Source organism: Erythrolamprus reginae, chromosome 1 (assembly GCF_031021105.1).
Source record: "Erythrolamprus reginae isolate rEryReg1 chromosome 1, rEryReg1.hap1, whole genome shotgun sequence".
NCBI classification, from domain to species: domain Eukaryota; kingdom Metazoa; phylum Chordata; class Lepidosauria; order Squamata; family Dipsadidae; genus Erythrolamprus; species Erythrolamprus reginae.
The window spans coordinates 335,101,440-335,128,565 of NC_091950.1; the positions used below are offsets into that span (position 1 = coordinate 335,101,440).

The 27,126-nt window shown below is 42.4% G+C and overlaps 1 protein-coding gene across 1 annotated transcript in view; it reads left to right on the forward strand.

Annotated features, from left to right (window-relative positions):
• The window catches only part of DISC1 (DISC1 scaffold protein), a 206,358-nt gene that overhangs the window by 158,799 nt on the left and 20,433 nt on the right, over positions 1–27,126 (forward strand). The window contains exon 11 of the mRNA XM_070733963.1: positions 12,125–12,398. Coding sequence (XP_070590064.1) covers positions 12,125–12,398 — 274 coding nt within the window. The remainder of the gene's footprint in view (positions 1–12,124; positions 12,399–27,126) is intronic.

Consider the following 27,126-nt stretch of genomic DNA (forward strand, 5'->3'; position numbering starts at 1 on the left):
AGGCAGCCTGCTATTGGTTCATCGCTAGTGGTCAGGATGAATCCTAGAAGGTGATTGGTCAGTGAGCGTTCCCTGTGCCTCCACTCTTCCTGTTGCTGATAGCTGGAGGGATTGTGAGGGGAATGTTTATGTTCAGATGGAGGCGGCTGGCGGCGGACTGGATAAATGGCCTCTGCAGGCCGTATCCGGCACGCGGGCCATAGTTTGGGGACCAATGTTTAATTTCCCCACGGCACACTTGACCATGTCTCACAGCACACTAGTGTGCCGCGGCACACTGGTTGAAATACACTGCTCTAGGTTCATCTCCTAGCAAAAAAAAAAAAAAAAAGTATTTGTAGCCAGAAATTTGCTGGCGAGGAAAAAAGTGAAGCACAATCTTTTAAGCTCGTGATTCTCAACCTTGGCAAATTGAAGCTGTGTGGACTTCAATACCCAGAATTCCCCAGCCACTTGCTATGATTGAGAGGCTCTGCTATGCAGATAGTGTTCCACCATCAGTGGTGAGTTCTAAATGATTTTGCACAGAAGTGTCCGGGGCATGTGGGTGGAGTCTCCCCCTGCTGGCACTACTGGTTTTAAAAAGTGGTCCGAACAAAGAGCAAACCATCGCTAAAATACATGGTCTCAGTGCTAGTCTTGTTTTAGCTGAAACAATAAAGAAAAACAATAAAACAAAAAGTCAACACAGTTCTAGGCTGCATTAACAGAGAAATAGAATCAAGATCAGGTGAAGTGTTAATACCACTTTATAACCACTTGGTAAGGCAACACTTGGAATACTGCATTCAGTTTTGGTCACTACAGTGTAAAAAGGATTTTGAGACTCTAGAAAGAGTGCAGAGGAGAGCAACAAAGATGATTAGGGGACTGGAGGCTAAAACATATGAAGAACAGTTGCAGGAACTGGGTATGTCTAGTTTAATGAAAAGGACCAGCGGAGACATGATAGCAGTGTTCCAATATCGCAGGCGTTGCCACAAAGAAGAGGGAGTCAAAACTATTCTCCAAAGCACCTGAGGGCAGGACAAGAAGCAATGGGTGGAAACTAATCAGGGAGGGAAGCAACTTAGAACTAAGGAGAAATTTCCTGACAGTTAGAACAACTACTCTGTGGAACAGCTTGCCTCCAGAAGTTGTGAATGCTCCAACACTGGAAGTTTTAAAGAAAATGTTGGATAACCATTTGTCTGAAGTAGTGTAGAATTTCCTGCCTAAGCAGGTGGTTGGACTAGAAGACCTCCCAGGTTCCATCCAACTCTGTTGTTGTTATTTTTATTTTTTTATTTTTTATTATTTTTATTTTTATTTTTTATTTTTTTATTTTTTATTATTTTTATTATTTTATTATTTTATTATTTTATTATTTTATTATTTTATTATTTTATTATTTTATTATTTTATTATTTTATTATTTTATTATTTTATTATTTTATTATTTTATTATTATTATTTTTATATTATTATTATTATTATTATTATTATTATTAATAATAATAATAATAATCTTAGCATACTTAGTACAGGAACAAAGATGGGTATTCTGATTACCATTGGATCCTCCCTCTAAATGTATTTTTTGATTCCACAAAGAGAGAGGGGGGGGCATCATTTTAGTTGAGTTTTTCCAGTACTGTCAGTGCCCTCCAGCCAGCCCTGTGATCCCACCCTCACACTTCTTTTTTCTTTCTACGCAAAAGGAAGAGAGTAGCACATTTGGGGAAACCTCATGATTTGCAATTGTACAATTTATTCATTGACTTACTTAGGAATAAAGCTGAAGGCAACCTAGGACATCTAATTGAGGACAGAGCATAGCCCAGTGATGGCGAGCCTTTTTTGGCTCAGGTGCCAAAAGGATGTGTGCACACAATAGTGTGCCTCTGCATGCCCACACCCATGATGCAATACCCTCCCCTGTGCATATGTTCACCCACACACACTGCCTCCCCACATGCTCACAACTCCCCATGCTGTCCCCCAACACATGCTCATAGGCTTTCCTGAAGGCTGGGGAGAGCGAAAATGGCTGAAAAGAAGGCCGAAAATCAAGTGGCCAGAGTGCACATGTGCTCTGTAACTGACATGGGACAATGCCTCATGTGCCCTCAGATATGGCTCCATGTGCCACCTGTGCCATGAGTCCCATAGGTCTGCAGAAATTGGAGAAATTAGCCATTATTTAGGCATTGACATTGAGAAAACCAAGACTGGTTTTAAGTTGTCACAAGCTAGGAAGATTAACAGAGTGTGTTAAGGATGGCCCAATTCACTTGGAGTACTATGAAAGTTCTGATAATCTTGCTGACAATTTCACCAAGGCGCAGGGGGCTAAACCACATATTAGAAACATAGAAACATAGAAGACTGACGGCAGAAAAAGACCCCATGGTCCATCTAGTCTGCCCTTTTACTATTTCCTGTATATTGATAATTGTACCGGGTATAACCTGAAACCTTAAATGGGACTGTGTTTAAATGTCAACCCCAGAGGGGGAGTTTGTTAGTACAAGGTACATGGTTGTTTGGGTTTGCCCTTGTAAACTACCTATTGTAGTCTCTTGTACTATCACTTTAAATATTTTGGCCTGGTTCGCCATAAGAGGGCGCCAGTACTCCTTCCCTCAATGATGCTTTATCGCTCATTCGCTTTTGCTTTGCCTTGAGGGGGGAATGTATTTGCTTAGGGCTTGTTATGGATTGTTTCTATTTTGTATATATGTAAATAGTACTTATTAAGCATTACTAAGTCTGTGTCTTTTTCTTTGGCTTTACCACATATCCACATTCTGTTAAAATTCTCTGCTCAGTGTATGTCAAAGGTCTCATAGCCTAGCTATACCGAGACATACCAACAGCGGTCATAGCCTATGACCACAGAACGATGAGCACCTATTTGGCAGAGAGGGACAGCGATAGGAAGGCCTGATCTTATCGCATGGAAGTATTTTTGGGAACAAAGATAGCAAGTTGGCTGTGGATGGGACCGCTTGAGTGACTGATTTATGCTTCCGAAAGGCTTAGAGCGGTTCAATATGAAATACTTGATGTTGTACATGAGATAATATCCTTTAAAAAGGAGGCAGTATATCAAATGAATCAATTAGAATGTAAACTCTTAACAAGACGCCTTGCTGATTTCCTTATAGATTAGTTAATTTCCTGCGTCTGACAACTCCACTTTGTAAGCTTATCGTTGTCACCTAAGGAAGAAATCAAAGAAGAAACAATCAACTATAGCAGCCTCTCATTTTAAGTTTCCCATGGAGATAATTTAACTATAACGCACTGATGTTGAACATTGATAGGAAAAATGACAGGCTGTGATTAAAGTTGTGTCCTAGATGAAATAAATATCTGGCAGATGAAAAGAAGACCCCCTCCCCTCCGAAACTGAGCTTAATTCCAATCCTTAACTCATGCTGAAAGGTTTTCTATGACTTGTTTTTGCTCTGCTGTATTATGCGGTATGTTGTTTTTAATAACCATAATCAAACATCCATTATTGGATTCAGCAGTAGAAAAATTGCTCTTCCCTTTCATTTTCTTGAATGCTTCCCAACGTAACAAGAATAGTTACATAATCGGTACCCTCTCATAAAATCCAAGGAGCTGCTCTGCCCTCAAGATATTGATGTCAGCTTTTTTTCACTCTAAATTCTTTTGTGAGGCTATTTTTAGAGTTCAATTTAGATTGGGTATTGTGCAGCCTGAGTTCGGAAACCACTTTTTTTTTTTATTATCATCAGCCAGGAAACTGCAGATTCTAACTGCTGTTGATGTGTTTAACTTTTAGCAGAGAGAAAACATATAATCAGTCACTGAGAAGCAACTAGGCCAGTGGATGGCTAACCTTTTTCTCGTCGCGTGCCGAAAGTGCGTGCAAGCATTACAGCGTGCACACTTACTTTAAAAAAAAAAAGGTTTTAAAAAAGACTTTATTAATAAATTCATCTGATCTTTGGCCGTTCTAAATGAAAATACCATTTAGCAAAGACAATCTTCTGTACACTTTAAGACATGCTGCATTACTATGTATTAACATATAATAATATGTTTATGTTTCTATACCCCTAAGTCCAAACATATATGCCCTTCTCCATGTTTAATCCATACAAACATAACTAATTGCATATGGTTGAATCTTGAATTAATTCAGGAACAAAAACTTAATTTTGGTCTTTGTGATTTATAGACTTCACTTAGACACTGTTCAGAGTTGCAGTCAAAACTCTCTCCTTACAAAATTGTTTAGAAGAAACCCCATCCTCATATACACCATACAGCTAAGGGGTGGATGGGTTTCCAACTGAAACCTTCTTTCTGTTTTCAGCAGTTACAGCATACAACACATTCATCCTAGAAATGATTCTCCTTCATAAACATTTTTGGGTTTTCTCCTTGATTTTTCAGTTTTATTCTGACTTTTCTTGAAATCTCCTTAGAGCTGTTCATCAAGATAACTTGTTCTCCCTTTGCAAGCCTCTGGCTTTTGGCTTCATGACATTTTACAAGTGCTAGTGAAGTAGAAGTAAACCTCCTCCCTTGTATGGGCATAAACTGTGCCTTTCTTTGCCTTGGTGAAGGTCACCCAGTGAACTCGTTTGAAAACGTCCAGGCATTTACTGAACAGGCGGGTTGCATTTTTTTTCTCTCCATTTGTGACATTTGTAGGAAGAGAGTGGTGTTAGTCTATTGAATGAGGAAAATCAGGAGTCGGGTAGCACACTTTTAACTTAACAAATGTTCTTAAATGGCACATGGTTGAGTTGTGGCTCATTTCATGAGACTAAATTTATGTAGGATTTAAACTGGGATATGGAGAGAAGGGAAAACAGATTGATTATGCAGATTACATATGAGAGAAATGGCCAGTATGTTATCAACTAACGATTATAATATCTTAAAAACCTTCTGTGTTTGTTGAAATCTTATGAGATTGTTTGAATAGAGTAGGAGGGGACTTTGGAGGTCTTCTAGTCCAATCCCTTGCTCAGACAGGAAGCCCTATACCCAGGGGTGGGCTACCAATTTTAACCCTAGCGGAATGTGCCGGGAGTGCACCCCATGTGCGCATGCCCAGCCCGCCCCTGGTGCATGCCTGTGCCAGGCATGAGATTTGGCTTCTGCACATGCGCAGAAGCCAATTATCATGCAAAGATGCATATGTGCGATTTCCGGGATTTTCTTTTGCTTCTGCATATGTGTGGAAGCAAAAAATCCCCGGAAATTGGAAACAAATAAGAACTGCGCAGCCAGCCCCCGCCATGCCGCCCCCTGGTCTGCTCCCATCTGTCCAATGCGCTGCCAGCCGCTACCACGCTGCCCCTGCCCCTGATTCTGGCACCAGCGATGGGAGTTTCCAGCTCCCATCAGCCCACCGCGTTGCCAGGCGATGCCATGCTGCCCCCCATCCCCTGACACCAGCATGAGCGATGGGAGTTGCCGGCTCCCATTGGCCCGCCACGTTACCAGCCACCGCCATGCTGCCACCGCCCCCTGACACCAGCACAAGCAGCCTGCCCCCTACAGCGCACCACGGCTCTTACATTTGATCTCCTGGTCGATGGGCCATGGCGCGGGGAGCAGGTAGGGCAGCCCCAAGCTCTGTGCTCTCCCACATGCGCCGAGAGATGCCTGTGGCGCGGGAGAGTAGAGAGCAGGCCACCTGGCTGGAGCTCGGGCAGGCGGCTGTTACCTGTTGGCCCTAGGTGCTGCTCTAGGTGCGGCAGTGACATTTAGCAGCTGAAATCTCACGTTGACATCCTTTGGGTAAAAATTTCCATTTCTTTGCTTCTGCACATGCACAGAAGCAAAACCCCGATAATTTTTACCAGAATAGTGCCAGCTGTGCACGCACGACACGTGCATGCCCAGCGGCAACGAAGTGGGCCTATGCGCTCTGTTGCTGCTGGCGGAACGGCATTCCAGCCGTTCCAGGTAGTTGCCCATCACTGCCTATACCACTTCAGACAAATGATTATTCAACATCTTTAAAACATCTGGTGTTGGAGCACCCACAACTTCTGGAGGCAGGTGCTTTCACTGATTAATTGTTCTAACTGTCAGAGAATTTCTCCTTAGTTCTAAGTTGCTTCTCTCCTCGATTAGTTTTCACCCATTGCTTCTTGTTCTACCCTCAGGTGCTTTGGAGAATAGCTTCACTCCCTCTTGTTTGTGGCAACGCCTGTGATATTGGAACACTGCTATCATGTCTCCCCTGGTCCTTCTTTTCATTAAACTAGACATACCCAGTTCCTCATGTGTTTTAGCCTCCAGTCCCCTAATTATCTTTGTTGCTCTTCTCTGCACTCTTTCTAGAGTCTCAACATCCTTTTTGCATCGTGGCAACCAAAACTAAATGCAGTATTCCAAGTGTGGACTTACCAAGGCCTTATAAAGTGGTATTAACACTTCACCTGATCTTGATTCTATCCCTCTTATAATGCAGCCTAGAACTTTGTTGCCTTTTTGTTTTATTGTTGTTTATTATTGTTTTTCTCCAGTCCCATAATTATTGTTGCTCTTGTCTGACTTTGTTACCACTGGCTGTCCCAGTTCATGAATATCTTAGCATAGCATCAGTTGCATGAGGATTGTAGCATGGATTGCTGGGAAAATTAAACAAGTAAAAAAGTTTATTTCTTATGTCTGAATCTGTTAAATCCAACTCTTACATACATTTGAATTACAGATACTCTTACATATACATAGTCATACCCTAAGTAGTTCAGTTGCATGTATCTTAATGAGGAAATTTCATTTATATAGACTCTGCAGAAAAGATACCAAATGTAATAAAGAATTTGCCCTTACTGTGTAAAATTTTTAAACAAATTGAAGTTGATACTTCCATATAATTACATTCCTCCTTAGTTTCAAAATTATTTCTATTTGTCATTTGAGAAACTAGGTTATGTTATTTTAACAAGATTTAGCTGGGATAGCTATGTACTCCTATGTGGTCTTAATTCTTTTGTAATCAAAATAACTGGGTCATTCTTCCCACCGGCTTCTTTAGAGCAGTGTTTCCCAACCTTTTTTGAGCCGTGGCACATTATTCACATTTTCAAAATCCTGGGGAACACTGAACGTGGTGGGTGGTGGGTGGCTAAAGAAAAGTTTTGACAAAAAAAAAAATCTTCCTCCATTTCGCTCTATTTCTCCCTCACTCTTTCTCTCTCTTCCTTCCTTCCCTTCTTTCTCTTTCTCCATCCCTCTTTCTTTCTTGCTCTCTCTTTTGCTCTCTTTCTCTCTCCCTCCTTCCCTCCCTATATGTCTTTCTCTCTCCCTTGCTCTCTCTGCCTCTCTTGCTATCTCTCTTTCATTCTCTCTCTTTTTCTCTCTCTTTCTCTCTCTCTTGCTATCTCTTTCTCTCTCTCTCTGTCTCTCTTTCTCTCTCTCTGTCTCTCTCTCTCTCTCTCTTGCTAGCTCTCTTTCTTTCTCTCTCTTTCTCTTTCTCTGTCTCTCTCTCTCTCTGCCTCTCTTGCTATGTCTCTCTTGCTCTCTCTCTCTGCCTCTCTTGCTATGTCTCTCTTGCTCTCTCTCTTCCTTTCTTCTCTGCGGAGGCCGGCGAAGGTTTTTCTTATTTTAAATGTTCCAGGTGGCAGGGGGATGCGGAGCACGCACGCACACACCCCCGACATTCCAAATCCTGCCTCAGCTGTGAGAAGAAAAAAGCACTTGGTGAAGGGACTGCATGCAAGAGGGGCCGGGCGGGCGTTAGCAGCCCGATGAGGAGGACGAGAAGCTGCTGCAGCCACCCCCAATCCCCCCCCTTCCCTGGGTACCTTCCAAAGGCCCCTGGAAAAAGGCAGGAGGTAGCAACGAGGCGCGAGGACAAGCAGGCAGCTTGGCGGAGGGGAAGCGCTGACGGGCTCTCCTCCTTCCCCACCCCCGCGCTTCTCTCCCGCCCTGGCTTTTGCTTCGCCCGCAGATTTCCCCGCAGTTCAAAAGGAGGCAAGAGGTGGCCTGGATGAAATTGCGGGGAAATCATGGGGCGAAGCAAAAGCCAGGACGGGAGAGAAGCGCGGGGGTGGGGAAGGAGGAGAGCCCGTCAGCGCTTCCCCTCCGCCAAGAGGTTATTGCCGCCGCCTCTGCCTCCACTCAGGGAGCCATCGTGGTTGAGCTGAGCGAGAGGAAAAGGCGCGGTGACCACGGTGGCTCCCTGAGTGGAGGCAGAAGCGGTGGCAATAACCTCTGTGCTTTCTACGGTAGCGTGGCTGAGCTGGACGGAGGGAAGCGGCAGCTCCCACTTGAGGAACCCATGGCAACGGGTGACGGCTTGGTGGGAGGCAACGGCGGGAGACACAGGTGGTGGGAGGAGAGGGAACCAGGAAGCGACTGTGAAGCCCAAGACCATCCACAGGACGACACTCAGGCAGGGGCGCCAGCAGCGCCCCGCCCAGCTGGAGCTTCTCGCGGCACACCTGGCCATGTCTCGCGGCACACTACTGTGCTGCGGCACACCGGTTGGGAAACGCTGCTTTAGAGGACTGTGGCTTTACATTAAATCCTACATATCTAAGATGGACTCCAGTGTTTACTTGTTTCTTCCTAGCAAAAAGACTTGACTCATGCTTTGTAGTATTTTTACTCTTGAAAATGGATGCTTTCATGCTTTTCTGAAGCTCCCATGATAGCCTTGATCATTGGATCCTGATCACTGTATAGATAGTGTACACAGTGGTACCTCTACTTATGAACTTAATTTGTTCCGTGACCAGGTTCTTAAGTAGAAAGGTTTGTAAGAAGAAGCAATTGTTCCCATAGGAATCAATGTAAAAGCAAATAATGTGTGAGATTGGGGAAACCACAGGGAGGGTGTAGGCCCTGTTTCCTCCCAGGAGATTCCTAGAGAGGCCCCATGGAGGCTTCTCCCTGCCTTTTCCGGCCCTGTTTCCTCCCAGGAGATTCCTAGAGAGGCCCCACGGAGGCTTTTCCCTGCCTTTTCCAGCCCTGTTTCCTCCCAGGAGATTCCTAGAGAGGCCCCACGGAGGCTTTTCCCCACCTTTTCCAGCCCTGTTTCCTCCCAGGAGATTCCTAGAGAGGCCCCACGGAGGCTTCTCCCCGCATTTTCTGGCCCTCTTTCCTCCCAGGAGATTCCTAGAGAGGCCCCATGGAGGCTTCTCCCTGCCTTTTCCGGTTACAGTTTCAGAGGGTCCTGTTTGTAAGTGGAAAATTGTTCTTGAGAAGAGGCAAAAAATCTTGAACACCTGGTTATTATCTAGAGAAGTTCGTAAATAGAGGCGTTTGTAGGTAGAGGTGTCACTGTATTTGAATGAGGCTAAACTGAATGTTGTGATTTCTTGAAAGAGCTGCAGAATAGGATGAAGTACAAACTAAACCATCCCTTCTTAAATGAATATGCACACCACTGCAGGTTTCCCTTGATGTTAAGCAGCCTGCTTGATAGTAACCAAATTCACCCGAATTCATACTGAAACAAGTCGCTATTATTCTAAACTGTTTGTTTTGTTTAGATTGGGTGACTTTGAGCCAGTTTACTCACTTTCGGAGCCCAAATCTGGAATGGGCCAATTCGCTCTGGCCAACTTGCCAACACCAACTCACCACAGGACAATGCACCACGGCCAACTCACCAATTTGACAATTCAATTTAATTATTTAATTTTTTAAAAACAAAGTTTTGTCATTCATGTTTCCTTTTGTCCCACCTTTCGTATTCATTCTTTAATGGTGCTGTTCCATTTCTTTGATATTAGTGTAATGTCAGGTTTAGCAATCTGGGTGATATTTCATTGTACAGTGATCCCTCGATTTTCGCGATCTCGTTCTTCGCGAAACGCTATATAGCGATTTTTCCCACCCGATGACGTCACTCTCTTCCTTTCTCATCTTCCTTTCTCTCTCTCTTTCTCTATCTTGCTTCTTCCTCTCTCACACTCTCTTCCTCCCTCTCTCATCTCTTTCTTTCCTTCTCTCTCTTTCTCTATCTCTCCCCCTCTTGCTGGCGGGCGGCGGGCGGGCAGCGGGTGGGCGAGCGGGGGCATCAGCGAGGAAGACCCAGGGAAGGTTCCTTCGGCCACCCAGCAGCTGATCTGCTCGGCAGCGCAGCGAGGAGCCGAATCGGGGTTTCCCCTTTGCGTGGGCGGCGGGGAAACCCCGATTTTCGTCTGCTCGCTGCTGCTGCGCTGCCGAGCAGATCAGCTGCTGGGCGGCCGAAGGAACCTTCCCTGGGTCTTCCCCGCCGCCCACGCAAACTCCACCATCTGCGCATGCACGGCCATGAAAAAAAGGGCGCGCATGCGCAGATGGTGTTTTTACTTCCGCAACCCTACATCGCGAAAAATCGATTATCGCGAGGGGTCTTGGAACGGAACCCTCGCGATAATCGAGGGATCACTGTATTACCATATAAGGTAAAAGGTAGAATGCAAGCATGCTAATGCTGAGTCATTGGGTGTGAACTGCAATGTGATTGGGCCAGAGCATTATAATATGCAGATCAACTCCACCATTCCCTTGTGGTCATTTGAGGTTGATGGTGGTTATTGTCCGTTGGCTGGCTGGAGTAGTTTGAGCGTGAGTTGGATATTGAGTAGAACTGTAATAGTGATATATCTGGACATGTAACTCTTGCCCTGCAGTAAGTTATCCTGTAGCAAGGTAGCTGTGGTGAGCTTGCTGTGGCGTGTTGGCCATAGTGAATTGTCATAGAGCCATACATCTCACCTTGCAAGGTTGTAGTTGTGGGGAGCACAGGAAGAATCGCATGAGTCCCAGCGACTGGTTAGGTCCCACAGAGTTGGCCTTCTCCAGGTCCCATCAACTAGACCAGTGTTTCCCAATCTTGGCAACTTACTTATTTATTTATTTATTTATTTATTTATTTATTTATTTATTTATTTATTTTTGATTGATTGATTGATTGGATTTGTATGCCGCCCCTCTCCGTAGACTAGGGGCGGCTAACAACAGTAATAAAAAACATCATGTAAATCCAATACTAAAAACAACTAAAAAACCCTTATTGTAAAACCAAACATCCATACAAACAAACATACCATGCATAAATTGTAAAGGCCTACGGGGAACGAATATCTCAGTTCCCCCATGCCTGATGGCAGAGGTGGGTTTTAAGGAGCTTACGAAAGGTGAGGAGGGTGGGGGCAATTCTAATCTCCAGGGAGAGTTGGTTCCAGAGGGCTGGGGCTGCCACAGAGAAGGCTTTTCCCCTGGGCCCCACCAAATGACATTGTTTTGTTGACGGGACCCGGAGAAGGCCCACTCTGTGGGACCTAACCGGTTGCTGGGATTCATGCAGTAGAAGGCGGTCTCGTAGATATCCTGGTCCAGTGCCATGAAGGGCTTTATACGTGATGACCAACACTTTGAATTGTGACCGGAAACTGATCGGCAACCAATGCAGACTTGAAGCTACTTGGACTTCAACTCCCAGAATTCCCCAGCCAGCATTTGCTGGCTAGGGAATTCTGGGAGTTGAAGTCTAGATATCTTCAAGTTGCCAAGGCTGGGAAACACTGAACTAGACAATGTTGCTTGGCGGGCCCCAGGGAAGAGCTTTCTCTGTAGGGGCTCCAGCCCTCTGGAATCAGCTCCCCCCAGAGATTCATACTGCCCCCACCCTCCTCACCTTTTGCAAGAATCTCAATTAATCTATGCCGCCATGCTTGGGGTCACTAAACTCTAACCCCCTGGCTGACGAATGTACTATCAGTTAGTTGATTGAGTGGGAATGAGAGTTTTAAAAAAAATGATTTTAGGTTTTTAGATTAATTAATTTAAGCTAACTGGATTTAGGAAGTTATAATGTTCCTTTATATGCTGTAAGCCGCCCCGAGTCCTCGGAGAGGGGCGGCAAATAAATAAATGAAGGAACAAACAAACAAACCAATAAAAAGAGGAAGGCGTTTTGGGTATATTTGCCACCTTGAGTTACTTATAAAGTAATAAAAAAGGGGTAAAAATATAATAAACTGACAAGGCAACACATCTGCTGAATCCTTTATGAGAACTGTTTTTACAATGATAAAACCAAAATGCCCTAAAAGAAACCAAGAGAATCCTGACATTTTTATATGAGACATGAGTGTTTTTTCTCTAAGCATATTATTGATTTTTATGTTGCCTTTTCTTTCAGCTGTGGAAGAAGCCATCTTTTAGAAAAAGTATGTGAAGTTGACTTGGAGGCCTGTCAGCTGTTGATCCATGGGTTTCTGCTCAGCCAAAATGGCCCTTCTGTTTCGGAGGGAGAAGAGAGCCAGACTGAGGAAATAGAGGAGATGGAAGATGCCTTTTCAACCTCAAAGTGGGAACAGTCAAATTGCTTTTCAGTTAATAGTTCCAAGCAAAAATCTTTCCGATACTCCCCTATTGAGAAGAAACACCAAAGTTCGCCCTGTGAATTAAAAGAGGTATCGATTTAGTTTTTTCCCAGTTTGTTTCCAGCAGTCATTCTTTTGGGTTTGATGAGGCTTGTTCCATTTTGAGCTGCAAGCAAGCCAGCCTAGTAAAAAAAAAAGAAGTGAAATGTTATTATTTATTGGAATCAGATGATGAAATGAGAAAGAGATGCTTGATGCATTGCAGAAGGTTGACTTTCATTGATTATCATAATGCCTGTAATAATATCCTACTAACATGCAGCCACTGTGCATGTACCCTGTTTCCCCCCCAAATACGAGCGTTATCTGGAAAGTAAGGTTACGTAGCTCTCACGGGGAATGTTCATGGGGGAAGTTGGTATTACTATTGTGTAGCAGGAAGCCAGTGGAAGAGAACGAGCAGCGCCAGTGGTCAGTAGATCATCGACTGGCATTGTGGTGAAGGTTTGAGATGAGCATCCTCATTCTGTTTCCTTCCAAGTGCAAAGTGCTGCTTGAATACTGCTGTGATGGGTGCCCAAGATGATGATGATGATGATGATGATAATAATAATAATAACAACAACAACAACAACAACAATAATAATTTATTAGATTTGTATGCCACCCCTCTCTGAAGACTCGGGGTGGATCACAACAACAATAACAATATAGCACAAATCTAATGGTTAAAACTAACGTTAAAAAACTCACTATCATTAAAAAACAGTCGATACTACACAATCATACCATACTCAAGTCTTGCTAGTCGGAAGGGGGCGCATTAATCCTCCCATGCCTGGCAACATAATGGGTCTTCAAAGTTTTGTGGAAGGTGAGGAGGGTGGGGGCAGTTCGAATCTCCAGGGGGAGTTGATTCCAGAGGGACGGGGCCGCCACAGAGAAGGCTCTTCCCCTAGGTACTGCCAGACAACATTGTTTAGTCGATGGGACCTGGTGAAGGCCAACTCTGTGGGACCTAATCGGCTGCTGGGATTCGTGCGGCAGAAGGTGGTCCCGAAGATATTCTGGTCCGATGCTTACTGAAGTGCATAAAATCGGCAGAATCAGTGCCACCCCGAGAATTTCTTGACTGTTTCGAGATTGAAGGCAAGGCTTTTTTCAACTGTACAGTGATAAGAAATGACTTACCACCATACTTCAGAGAGCAAATGTCAATAAATGCAGTGGCGCCATACTCATTCTCCTTTAGCCCAAAAATTCAAAACTCAGCAATCAGCGAGAAAAATCTTGGGCACCCATCACGCACAAATCTTGGGAACCCATCACAGCAGCGTTCTTGCCCTTAGCATTCAAGTAGTGTATTGCAATGCGCATTTCGCACTTGGCGGGGCACTCATCTCTAACCTTCACCAGAACACCAGTCAATGATCTACTGACCACTGGCACTGCTCGTTCTCTTCCGCTGGCTTCTCGCTACACAATAGTAATACCAACTTCCCCCACGAACGTTCCCCACAAGAGTTATGTGCCTTGTAACCTTACTTTCTGGATAACCCTTGTAAGACATCCCCTGATAATAAGCCCAATCGGGTTTTTTTGAATGCATGGCAATAAGGCCAAGCCCTTATTTCAGGGTTCAAAAAAATAAAAGACAGGGTCTTATTTATTTATTTATTTATTTTATTTATTTTGTCCAATATATAATGCACATCGAAGAGAAAGATATGTAATAATATAAGTAAAGAAAAGAATAGAAGAAAAGATATAAAAGTATAGGTGAAGATATTTGAAAGGAAGACAAGATAAATGAGATAAGGAGAGACAATTGGACAGGGGACGGAAGGCACACTGGTGCACTTATGCACGCCCCTTACTGACCTCTAAGGAACCTGGAGAGGTCAATCGTGGATAGTCTAAGGGAAAAATGTTTGGGGTTAGGGGTTGACACTACTGAGTCAGGTAATGAGTTCCACGCTTCGACAACTCGGTTGCTGAAGTCATATTTTTTACAGTCAAGTTTGGAGTGGTTAATATTAAGTTTGAATCTGTTGCGTGCTCTTGTGTTGTTGCGGTTGAAGCTGAAGTAGTCATTGACAGGTAGAACGTTGCAGCATATGATCGTGTGGGCAATACTTAGATCGTGTTTTAGGCAACGTAGTTCTAAGCTTTCTAGACCTAGGATTGATAGTCTGCTTTCGTAGGGTATTCTATTTCGAGTGGAGGAGTGAAGGGCTCTTCTGGTGAAGTATCTTTGGACATTTTCAAGGGTGTTGATGTCCGAGATGAGTTATGGGTTCCAGACAGATGAACTGTATTCAAGGATGGGTCTGGCAAAAGTTTTGTAGGCTCTTGTGAGTAGCGTGAGATTGCCAGAGCAGAAGCTGCATAGGATCAGGTTAACAACTCTAGAAGCCTTTTTGGCGATATTGTTGCAGTGGGCTTATTTTTGGGGAAACACAGTAATATGTTAGCTCAAGTAGGAGGCTGTTTCTTTGTGTGATTTCTCTCTCTCTTGTTTTATAGTTCATGTTACCCTTTCAGTTGAAAGCAGCAAGATAACCTAAACAATTCTCAGTTCAGGATCGGTATGAGATACTTGAGGCCCATTCCAGATGCTTCCTTACCAGCTGCTACGTTCAGACTTCCCTGTAGTCAACTCTCACGCAGTGTTACCATTATTTCCACTGAAGAGTTTCCTAGTTGCTCTCCCCACCCCAAATTCCTGGCAAATTTAATCTATAATTGAATCTTTGTGCTCTGAAGTTTCTTATTGGCAAGCCTTCAGGCTCTAATTTGGCCAAGACATGAACTTAAATATTAGGTTTGTTTACATTGTATTAATATTGCTGTTAGCCACCCCGAGTCTGCGGAGAGGGGTGGCATACAAATCTAATAAATAAATAAATAAACTACCCATTCATACCACTCTTTACTCCCGATAAATTTGGGGTGGGACAGGAGTGGAGAAGAGAAGAAGCAAGCAAGGTTGGCTTGAAGTAGCCCAAGTGTATTTATGAGCCTATTAAAATATGGCAAGTATTTTGGCTTGTGTCACAAAAGGACTGTTTATTTCCAAAATGAAAGTGTGCATTCTTCTGATAAATACCCTGTTCCCTCTGACTCCTGGCTAAACGACATCATTATTTTTTGAGTCTTGAACTTGCTTCGAAATAAAAGCGTGCGTCTAACATGAGCAAAATCAGAGGGCTACAACTGCGCCTTTAATAGTGTAGGTGCCAGTTCTGTTTTATTCTTTCAAGGTCTTTCTCCTTCAGAAGGACAATTTCTAGGGTTTTTTATACAAATATCCAGGGTATATATCAAAGCTAGAAAATAACAAAGGAGGAAAAGGAAAGGGATTGTGGAGCCACTCAGTATCCATTTAAATTCAATCACAGAGATTTATTTTACAGTGGTTAAGATAGAAACCTCCGTATATCAATGTTATTATATATTACTAATTCAGAGGAAAAAGTAACCACTCTCACCAGCCACAGTCTTTCCAAAATACTTCCTGGGCAATGGAAAGAGCCAAAGAGGTAAAATGCCTATTGAAAGACTATACAGTGGTACCTCTACCTAAGAACACCTCTATTTAAGAACTTTTCTAGATAAGAACCGGGTGTTCAAGATTTTTTTGCCTCTTCTTAATGTTCTGTCGAGCTCTCTGGTAGAATCCTCCCAAAAATTCAGATACAAATTTCAGACACACACACGTTTGAAAATTCAAAACAATATTCTTTATAACGAAAATTCACTTAAACTAAGTCCTCTTTTTGTATAGCAAAGAGCACTCATCTCCAAACAAACTGGTAATTGGTACAAGTCCCTTATCAGTTCTGAGATACTTAGTTTGCAGCTGTGAGGCAATTCACAGTCCTTCTTCTTTCACAAAGTGAAACACACTTTGCTCTGATTTAGTTTCAAAGCGGGGAAAAAGCAACACACCAAGGTCGAAGTCAGCAAGGCAGGCACGAAACACAACGATCAGATAATCCTCCACAATGGCCAAACCCACAGGCTGCTATTTATAGCAGCCTCACTAATTACCACAGCCCCACCCAACCACAGGTGGCCTCATTTTCTTTGATAATAATCTCTCAGTTGTTGCTGCCTATGCATCGCTCTCCGCATGCGTGGCTGTATCATTAACTCTTGTTCTGAATCCAAGGAGGAGAGAGATAATTGATCTCCTTCTGAGCTGTCTGCCACACTCTCCTCCTCCCTGTCACTCATGTCTTCTTGGTCAGAGGAGCCTTCATCAGCAGATTCCACCGGGAACAAAACAGGCCTGCGGCATGTGGATGTCTCCCCCACATCCACAGTCCTTGGGGCAGGAGCTGGGCTACAGCTAACCACAACACTTAAGAACCATTTTCTACTTAACAACCCGAGCCCGGAAAAATTTCCCAGGAAATTTGAGAGCGGCACAAAGGCCCAGCCAGTTTCCTGCCATTCACCCTGGGTTTCTCGCTCTGGTTCAGTGTATGGGAGGCAGCCTTGCGCCGGCTGTATGGGAGGCGCATGCTCCTCCTCGCTGCCTTAGAGTCCCTCTTTTATTTTCAAGCCTTAAAGTTTTGGATTTTTTTGATTCCCCTCACCTCACCTTCTTCCTTCGGCAGCGACTGTCCTCCTCCTCTTCTTCCTCCTCCTCCTCCCACCCAAATTCAGAGCTTTTATTTCTTTCCTAATGGGTTTGCACACATTATTTGCTTTTACATTGATTCCTATGGGAAAAATTGCTTCTACTTAAGAACTTTTCTACTTAAGAAGCTGGTCACAGAACGAATTAAGTTCTTAAGTAGAGGTACCACTATATTAGGGGAAAAAAACTTACTCCCCATTGCTCAGTCATTTTAATACTTTTCAAATCAGTTGTTAATTTATCCATTAACGCAGTAGTCCATGTCCATGTGTGTTCTATACACGAAGGAACCTTCCATGTGAGGGGAGTGAAAATGGTACAGATTAGGGATCAGGATGCTCAATTCAGGCATCAGGGTTGGCTTGAAGGTACAGATTGAGATGTCTAGCGGTAGGTTTGATCTGGTCTTTAAAGAAAGCCTTATTTGGGAGAGATTTATCTGGTGCAGGACAGTCCTTTGGGTGAAGAGTGTGTTGAAAGTGCTGCTGGTGGCTCCAGGCAGTGCCTTATAAAGTGAAAAATTTAAGTTTGAGAAAGCGAGTCTTTGGATATGATCTGACGTTATGCATTTATCATTTATTTAAACGGGTGAAAAAGACAGCTCTTAGCTGCCTCAGACTGAGGAGAATAGAAAGAACCAGAATGTTAAGGTAAAAAAAAAATATGTACTCAATATTTTCAGTGCACCATCTTTTTTTTTTTAAGTCTTCCTTCAGCTATAATTATTTTATTCAATAATATGGGTGAAAAGTTCTGAATTATTTTGGGAGGTAATTTATCTTACCAAAGCTAGTCTTCAAAGCTATTTGTTACTGGTAACCTACTGTCTTTCTCCAAATTAAATGAATACTTAATCAACTATGCACGTAGCTAAAGCAAATCAACTCTGAATTATATAATGGTGTCTCATTACATATTAGTGATTACTTGAAATTTATGAGAAGGCAAGCCACAAATACCTTAAGAATTTCTCATCGGTCTGATAAATTTAGTTCTGAATCCAATTACAAGTAGTAACCAATTTCAGCCTTTCAGTATGGCAACTTTATTAGACTTCCTTCGGGGGAAAAAAGAGTCCCCAAACAAAGAACTATATCTTTATTTCTTTTATGGCATCGGTGTCAAAGTTGCCATGTTACATTGACATCACATGACATCATGATTTCTGACAGTCTCAAAATGAGTGAACAGTGCAGTCAGGCGGTAGGGAAAGCAAGTAGGATGCTTGGCTGCATAGCTAGAGGTATAACAAGCAGGAAGAGGGAGATTATGATCCCGCTATATAGAATGCTGGTGAGACCACCTTCGGAATACTGTGTTCAGTTCTGGAGACCTCACCTACAAAAAGATATTGACAAAATTGAACGGGTCCAAAGACGGGCTACAAGAATGGTGGAAGGTCTTAAGCATAAAACGTATCAGGAAAGACTTAATGAACTCAATCTGTATAGTCTGGAGGACAGAAGGAAAAGGGGGGACATGATCGAAACATTTAAATATATTAAAGGGTTAAATAAGGTCCAGGAGGGAAGTGTTTTTAATAGGAAAGTGAACACAAGAACAAGGGGACACAATCTGAAGTTAGTTGGGGGAAAGATCAAAAGCAACATGAGAAAATATTATTTTACTGAAAGAGTAGTAGATCCTTGGAACAAACTTCCAGCAGACGTGGTAGATAAATCCACAGTAACTGAATTTAAACATGCCTGGGATAAACATATATCCATCCTAAGATAAAATACAGAAAATAGTATAAGGGCAGACTAGATGGACCTCTTCCAAATCCTCCTGCAACAAACCCTCTAAGACCAGAGATACATTTTATTTATTTATTTTGGGTTTTTTTTTGTCGTACATATTGGGAGTATTCAAAGATATAACAATGTTTATATACATGATATTAGTAAGAGAGAAACAATAGGACAGGGGACTGAAGGCATGCTGGTGCACTTATGCATGCCCCATACTGACCTTTAGGAATCGGGAGAGGTCAACATTGGATAGTCTAAGGGTAAGGTTTTGAGGGTTAGGTGATGATACTAGAGTCTGGTAGTGCATCAACAACTCAGTTACTAAAATCGTATTTCCTGCAGGTGAGTTTGGAGCGGTTTACTTTAAGTTTGTATCTGTTGTGTGCTCGTGTGTTGTTGTGGTTGAAACTGAAGTTGACAGGAAGGACATCGTAGCAGATGGTTTTACGGGCTAGGCTTAGGTCGTATTTAAGGCGACGTAGTTCTAAACTTTCTAAACCTAGGATTGTAAGTCTAGTTGTGTAGGATATTCTGTTGCGAGTGGAGGAGTGGAGGGCTCTTCTAGTAAAGTATACATGTTGTTGTGGTTGGCTCTGGCCCAGCTCCTGCCCCAGGGAATGGGGAGGTGGATGCAGGGGAAAATTCAGAATCAGTTCATTGTTTAGTTTCCTCGGACGAAGAAGAAGGTGGGAGTGACTCGGCAGAGGAGGGCTTGGCACACAGCCCAGGCAGACAATCTCCCTTATCTACCTTTGATTCAGATGATGACATTTTGGACCCACGCAAGCGCAAAATTATGCGTAGAAGAGACCAAGTAAGAACATATTACAGGAAATAAGGGAGGCCACCTGTGTTTGGGTGGGGCTCCAGTAATTAGGGCTGCTGCTATAAATAGCAGCATGTGGGTTTGGCCATTGTGGAAGAATATCTGATCGGAGTTCGTCAGGAATCTTGTGTTGCTGGAGTTTGTTGCTTTTTCATGCCTTCGAAACCAAAGCAGAGCAACGTGCGTGTGTGTCTCACTTCGATGGAAGAAGAAGGGGTGTGAAGTTTCTTCACACCTGCTAGCTAAGTACTTAATGACTGCTTAAGGGAAATTGTATAGACTACCCAGTTATTTTGGGAAGAATGCTCTTTGCAATACAAAAAGAGTGCTTTGTTTATTTTGAATTTTGTGATAAAGAACATTGTTTTGAACTTTCAAACGTGTGTGTGTCTGAAATTTGTACCCTTGAATTTTCGAGAGGCTCCTATCAGAGAGCCCGGCAGAACACATGTCTGGTTCTTATGCCATATGCTGTGTCCCTCATTCTTTTCTAGAGACAAGGATTCCCCCACTCAGGAATGATGGAATTACAAATTTCTTTGGGAAAATATGGACCTCAGAAAAGTTCATTTCAGGGAGTTGGGTTTATTTTCCATCTTTAAGATTTTTCTTCTGTATAGAGGAGGCTGGAATCTTTCTGAAAAGCTTCTCAGAAATGATTTGCTTCAGGTTTGACCTAAATAATTTTCCCAATAGCTTTATTACTGAGAATAATTACACTGCTGATACCATTTCAAGGTGCTTAGTTTCTATCTTCATAATATGATAGGATAATTTACTTTACCATTCTTTGGTAAGGAAAAATTATATGCATGTACTTGGATCCCAGAAATCTAATTAGACAGGTGGTGGAAATCTGCAGTCAGGATCTCCTGTGGAGTACATATTTCTGCGTATAGTTAACACCTACTAATTGCAGGGACTGGAGAAGTCATGCTGGGGCATTTTAACCTTTCCAAGTGCCATCAAATGAAAAAGCTGGGCATGTTTCCCCCCCCTAAAGATCAAAAATGTACATAGAAAGATATATACATTACACATTTCCCATCTTAAAATTTGTTCAGCGGAACTCGATCTTTTTCCATATCGTGCTTATTTTGTAGAGGATGTACAGTATAGTCAGTGATGGGTTTTTACTGCCACACTATGGGTATGGCTTATTTTGTGGGTGTGGCTTGCTGGTCATGTGACCAGGTAGGAGTGGCTTGAAAAAATCATGTGATTGGGGGATGGCTTAAAGGTCATGTGACTGGGTGGGAGTGTCTTACCAACCAAGATAAGTTTTCAAATAGGTGCTTGGACTCTTTTTCAGTTGATTAAGCCAGTGTTTTTCAACCAGTGTGCCGTGGCACACTAGTGTGCCGCGAGACATAGTCAGGTGTGCCGCGAAGCTCAGAGAGAAAGAAAGCAAGAGAGAGAAAACAAGAGAAAGAAAGAGAGAGAAAGAGATAGAAAGAAAGCAAAAGAGAAAGAAAGCAAGAGAGAGAGAGAAAGAAAGCAAGAGAGAGAGAAAGAAAGCAAGAGAGAAAGAGCGAGAGAAAGAGAACAAGAGAGAAAGAAAGCAAGAGAGAGAGAAAACAAGAGAAAGAAAGAGAGAGAGCAAGAGAGAGAAAGAAAGAGAGTGAGGGAAGGAGAGAGAGAGAGAAAGACATAGAGGGAGGTAGGGAGGGAGAGAGAAAGAGAGCAAAAAAGAGAGGAAGGAAGGAAGAGAAAGAAAGAGGGATGGAGAGAGATAAAGAAAGAAGGGAGAAAGAAATAGAGTGAAGGGGAGGAAGAGAGAGAGAGAGAGATTTTTTTTGTCCAAACTTTTTTTTAGCGCCCCCCCCCCCCGCTCAATGTGCCCCAGGATTTCATAAATGTAAAAAATGTGCCGCGGCTCAAAAAAGGTTGAAAATCACTGGATTAAGCCACATTATTTCAATACCCACAAAAAGGACAAATGATAGACAGCATTATTTGTTGAGGAGCACAGTAAGGTTTTAAGGTTTTGTTCTGAACCCACAAGGTTCATTATGATAACAGATTAGGCAGGTGGCTCAATTTTCTTGAATTGCTATAAAAGTTCAGTTCTAGATAATAATTAAAATGATTAAAGCATTTATGGGTAAAAACATACTATTTAATTATTTCCTATTTTAAAAGTAATTAAGGATCATAGAAACATAGAAACATAGAAGTCTGACGGCAGAAAAAGACCTCATGGTCCATCTAGTCTGCCCTTATACTATTTTCTGTATTTTATCTTAGGATGGATATATGTTTATCTCAGGCATGTTTAAATTCAGTTACTGTGGATTTATCTACCACATCTGCTGGAAGTTTGTTCCAAGGATCTACTACTCTTTCAGTAAAATAATACTTTCTCATGTTGCTTTTGATCTTTCCCCCAACTAACTTCAGATTGTGTCCCCTTGTTCTTGTGTTCACTTTCCTATTAAAAACACTTCCCTCCTGGACCTTATTTAACCCTTTAATATATTTAAATGTTTCGATCATGTCCCCCCTTTTCCTTCTGTCCTCCAGACTATACAGATTGAGTTCATTAAGTCTTTCCTGATACGTTTTATGCTTAAGACCTTCCACCATTCTTGTAGCCCGTCTTTGGACCCGTTCAATTTTGTCAATATCTTTTTGTAGGTGAGGTCTCCAGAACTGAACACAGTATTCCAAATGTGGTCTCACCAGCATTCTATATAGTGGGATCATAATCTCCCTCTTCCTGCTTGTTATACCTCTAGCTATGCAGCCAAGCATCCTACTTGCTTTCCCTACCGCCTGACTGCACTGTTCACCCATTTTGAGACTGTCAGAAATCACTACCCCTAAATCCTTTTCTTTTTCAGTATTTGCCAACACTGAACTGCCAATACAATACTCAGATTGAGGATTCCTTTTCCCCAAGTGCATTATTTTACATTTGGAAACATTAAACTGCAGTTTCCATTGCTTAGACCATTTATCTAGTAAAGCTAAATCATTTACCATATTACAGACGCCTCCAGGAATATCAACCCTATTGCACACTTTAGAATCATCGGCAAATAGGCAAACCTTCCCTACCAAACCTTCCCCTATGTCACTCACAAATATATTAAAAAGAATAGGACCCAGAACAGATCCTTGTGGCACACCGCTTGTAACCTGACTCTGCTCAGAATACTCGCCATTAACAATAACTCTCTGATGTCTACGCTTCAGCCAGCTGCAAATCCATTGAACTATCCAGGGATTAAGTCCAATCTTCACTAATTTATCTATCAGCTCTTTATGTGGAACCGTATCAAAGGCTTTGCTGAAGTCCAGGTAGGCAATATCCACGGCACCACCTTCATCCAACACCTTTGTGACATAGTCAAAGAAATCAATGAGATTAGTCTGACATGATTTGCCTTCAGTAAAGCCATGCTGATTTGGGTCTAATAAGTTATTGTTTTTTATATGCTGATTTATCCTCTTTTTGAGTAGAGTCTCCATCATTTTAACTACAACTGATGTCAAGCTAACTGGCCTGTAGTTACCAGCTTCTTCTCTACTGCCCTTCTTGTGAATAGGCACAACACTGGCCATTCTCCAATCCTCAGGAACTTCTCCTGTTAACAAGGATTGGTTAAACAAATCAGTCAGGGGGGTAGCAATGACAGATCTGAGTTCTTTAAGAACTCTGGGGTGGATGCCATCTGGACCCATTGCCTTATTTATCTTTAATCGTTCAAGTTCTTCTAAGACATCGGCTTCTAAGATCACTGGAGCTGAATCCGTACAGCTGGAAGCAATGCTATATCCCTCTATAGTATTATTTTGTAAGGTGTCATACTAAGGTACTAGAGAAGGAAGGACAATAAAAACTATTAAGTATTCAATAAATAGTGCATAAACTTACTACCCTCACTGTGCCCCCCCTTCCAATGGGGACAGCAGCCCATCACAGAATATAGCATATATACTGTACATGATGGGAGCTGTCCAAAATGGATGCATCAGTTTATTTTGTTCTGGGAATTTGTCTTATATGTTGAGAACATTGTAAGATTTCCCTGCCTCCTTGAACTGATGTCCTAAAATCAGGTGCTTTATGATTAGATACCATAATTAACTATTCCCCTTGCAAAAGTCCTTGATATTCTGTTTGACTTTCTCATTAAGAGGATGGCTCCAGGAATTTGCAAATGAATATGATTCCATGCCCATTAAATATTCATTTTTGTCTAAATATTTTACTGTCTAATGAGAAATGTTTTGACTTTTCCCCCCACTATCATCACCTATCCTTAACAATGCTGTCCAGGAAATCCCTGAGGAATCTAATGGAGCATGTCCATGAGAATAAAATCTTTAAAAGGCCATGTAAAAATGCAAAAACATGATATAAACTTGACATGTTCTTCTGATTTTACATACAAATACTTCCTGAAAACACATGTAGGAAACTGTAGCACACTTTTAAGAATGTTTTAAATGTTGTAATCACTGCTTTTGCAGATATACAGCATTGGAGAAGGAATAGGAGACAAATTGTTTAGTTTGAATTTGTACAGAAACTTAGACAATTTCACATTTTTGAAATAATGGAAAAATAAATCATACTTAATTGCCACTTCATAGGGAGCCAAACTAATATCATTTGTCTATTAAATATAAAATAAAAAATAAATATTAGAGAAATCTTACATGCAGATATATCTACAAATAATGTATGTACCAAATATAGCAAGTGTACCAAAATTTTTACATTAAGGGAAATTGCTGGCAAAAACTGTATACTAGGATTAAGGTGACCAGATGTCCCGCTTTTTGGCAGGACAGTCCGGCTTTTGAGTAATTTGTCCCATGTCCCGCGGCGTTTTTAAAAAGTCCCAATTTTTAAAAAATGGAACATCTGGTCACCTTACTCCAGGGGTCTTGTGGGGGGCGGGAATCTGCCTTCAACCCCTCCCCACAAAAGTCGGCAAGGTAGGCAGGTGAGGTGGGCGGGGCCAGTGGGCACAGGAAAACCATTCTTGAGAGGGGCGGATCGGCCACCGCAGGGCTCCAGGGGTGGATTTCTCTTCCTGGAAGAAGAAGGGATGAAGAGCAGCAGCAGCAACAGCTCAAAGTTGGAAACTCTTGGAAGGGTGGGCACGGGAGGGAAGCAAAGGTTCTCTTGGGGGATGGAATAAAGGTGTCAACATCCCTGCTTCTTTACCTGCATCCAGGTAAGCTTACAAGAGGACCTCACCACCTGGAGTTTTTCATCAGTTGCAGCTTTGAGGGCTCTCAATTCTTTCCCCCTCCCATCTGAAAAGGCGAACAGACTTTTTTGCCCCTCCCCCATTAATCCTTTCCCCGGACTTGGTCCGACCCAGCACTCCCAGGGTGGGGCTTCTCCCTGGCAGCTGCCTGATTAACATCCAATAGAGCTTCAGCCAATGTATCACCCCTTGGAGCACCCCGTCTTCTGCCTCTCACACTGGCAAAAGGCCGAGTTTTGTCATTGGGGAGCTGGAAGGGGTGTGGTCGTTGTCTGGGAAGGGCAGAGGGCTTTCTGGGCGTGTGGGAGAGAGACGTTTTGGGGCAGGTTTTCTTTGCAGATGAAAGAAAGCGGTTGAAAGGAGAGTGGGCTTAAAGCCAGGGAGTAAAAGAGAGGGAAAGTGAGGGCATCGGGGAGGGAGGGGTTGTCCCCCACCGGCAATGGTGTCCCGCTTTACCGGGGTTATAATCTGGTCACTTTATACTAGGTAAAATTACAAATATGTACATTTGTGCAAAAAAGGTGCATGAAAATTCATAGATATGTTACATGAAAACTTTACCAAAAAGAATCTCCAACTAATTTGGAATTATAATTGGAATCTAGCAGCATATTTTTATTCTGTTTTAATCGCTAGCAACTGCTAATTATGAAGGTTGGAGAATTGATGCTGGGGAATTTGACTTTTTCCCCCTAAGGTGAACCAATTTCCCTCTCTCTCATTCTATTTATAATTTGCAGATTTGCAAAACCAAAAAGCTGAACCCCCCCCCCCCCCCCGAAAAGATACATTTGTCCAAGGAAAGGAAGGACATACTGTACTGGGAATAGTGCTTCTCCAAGAAATTTAAAATCTGATAAACCAGAAAATGGGAGGATTTACTAAAATTAATTATCCACAGAATTTCTGTAGAAATGGGAAAATGTCTCTCCCCCATTATGGTGAATTAATTTGATTCAATGGCACTTATTTTTGGCATTTTGCAATACATAATAAAAATAGAAGAGAGAACCAAAATGGAAGGTACTGTTCCATTTTATTATTTTTTTAAAAATAACACTTAAAAAAGGTAGATTAAACATTTTATAACCAAATTTTGCAAACTAAATTTCTTTTCAAATTAATATATACTCCAATAGTCCATTTTGTTGATGTTAGTTTAATGAAAAATATGATTATTTAACAATTCCCTAAAGAAGTGTCTTAGGTAAAGCAGTAGTTCTCAACCTGGGGGTCGGGGCCCCTTTAGGGGTCAAATTACCATTTCACAGGCGTCCCCTAAGACCATGGGAAAAGGCAAATTTCCCATGGTGTTAGGAAGTAAAGCTTTTATTCTGGCACCTTGGAACATATCTTTACAATTTGACCAATCAGGTGTTTACAGTGGGGGTGTCCTCTGATCTTCCTGCCAATCAGCTTAAAGCTCTGTTCAGAGAATTGGCACTAGACTTATGGTTGGGGGTCATCACAACATGAGGAACTGTATTAAGGGGGTCACGGCATTAGAAAGGTTGAGAACCATTGCTATAAAGCCTGTTACACAGCTTCCTTCCATCTTGTTTTATAAAGAAGCAGGAAACCATAATCTACCCTTTATAATGCAGGAAATTTATACAATATATAAACACTCCGCAGTCTGCATTGGTTGCCAATCAGTTTCCAGTCACAATTCAAAGTGTTGGTTATGACCTATAAAGCCCTTCATGGCACCGGACCAGATTATCTCAGGGACCGCCTTCTGCTGCACGAATCCCAGCGACCAGTTAGGTCCCACAGAGTTGGCCTTCTCCAGGTCCTGTCAACTAAACAATGCCGCTTGGCGGGACCCAGGGGAAGAGCCTTCTCTGTGGCTGCCCCGGCCCTCTGGAACCAACTCCCCCCAGAGATTAGAATTGCCCCCACCCTCCTTGTCTTTCGTTAGCTACTTAAAACCCACCTCTGCCGCCAGGCATGGGGGAATTGAGATGCTCTTTCCCCCTAGGCCGTTACAATTTATGCATGGTATGTCTGTATGTCTGTTTGGTTTTTTATATTAATGGGTTTTTAATCATTTTTAGTATTGGATTATTACTGTACACTGTTTTATTATTGCTGTTAGCCGCCCCGAGTCTCCAGAGAGGGGCGGCATACAAATCCAATTAAAAAAAAAATAAAAATAAAAATAAATAATAATAATAATAATAATAATAATAATAATAATAATAATAATAATAATAATACATATTTGAGTGTCCACAAAACAAATGACCATTTTTCTGAGTGGGTGGGCAAAACCTCACGCTCTCTTCACGACCGACTCTCTGACAACTGACAGGCAGAAGCAAACTGGGAGCATTTCATCCCTGTCCTGATAGTTGTATTTTAT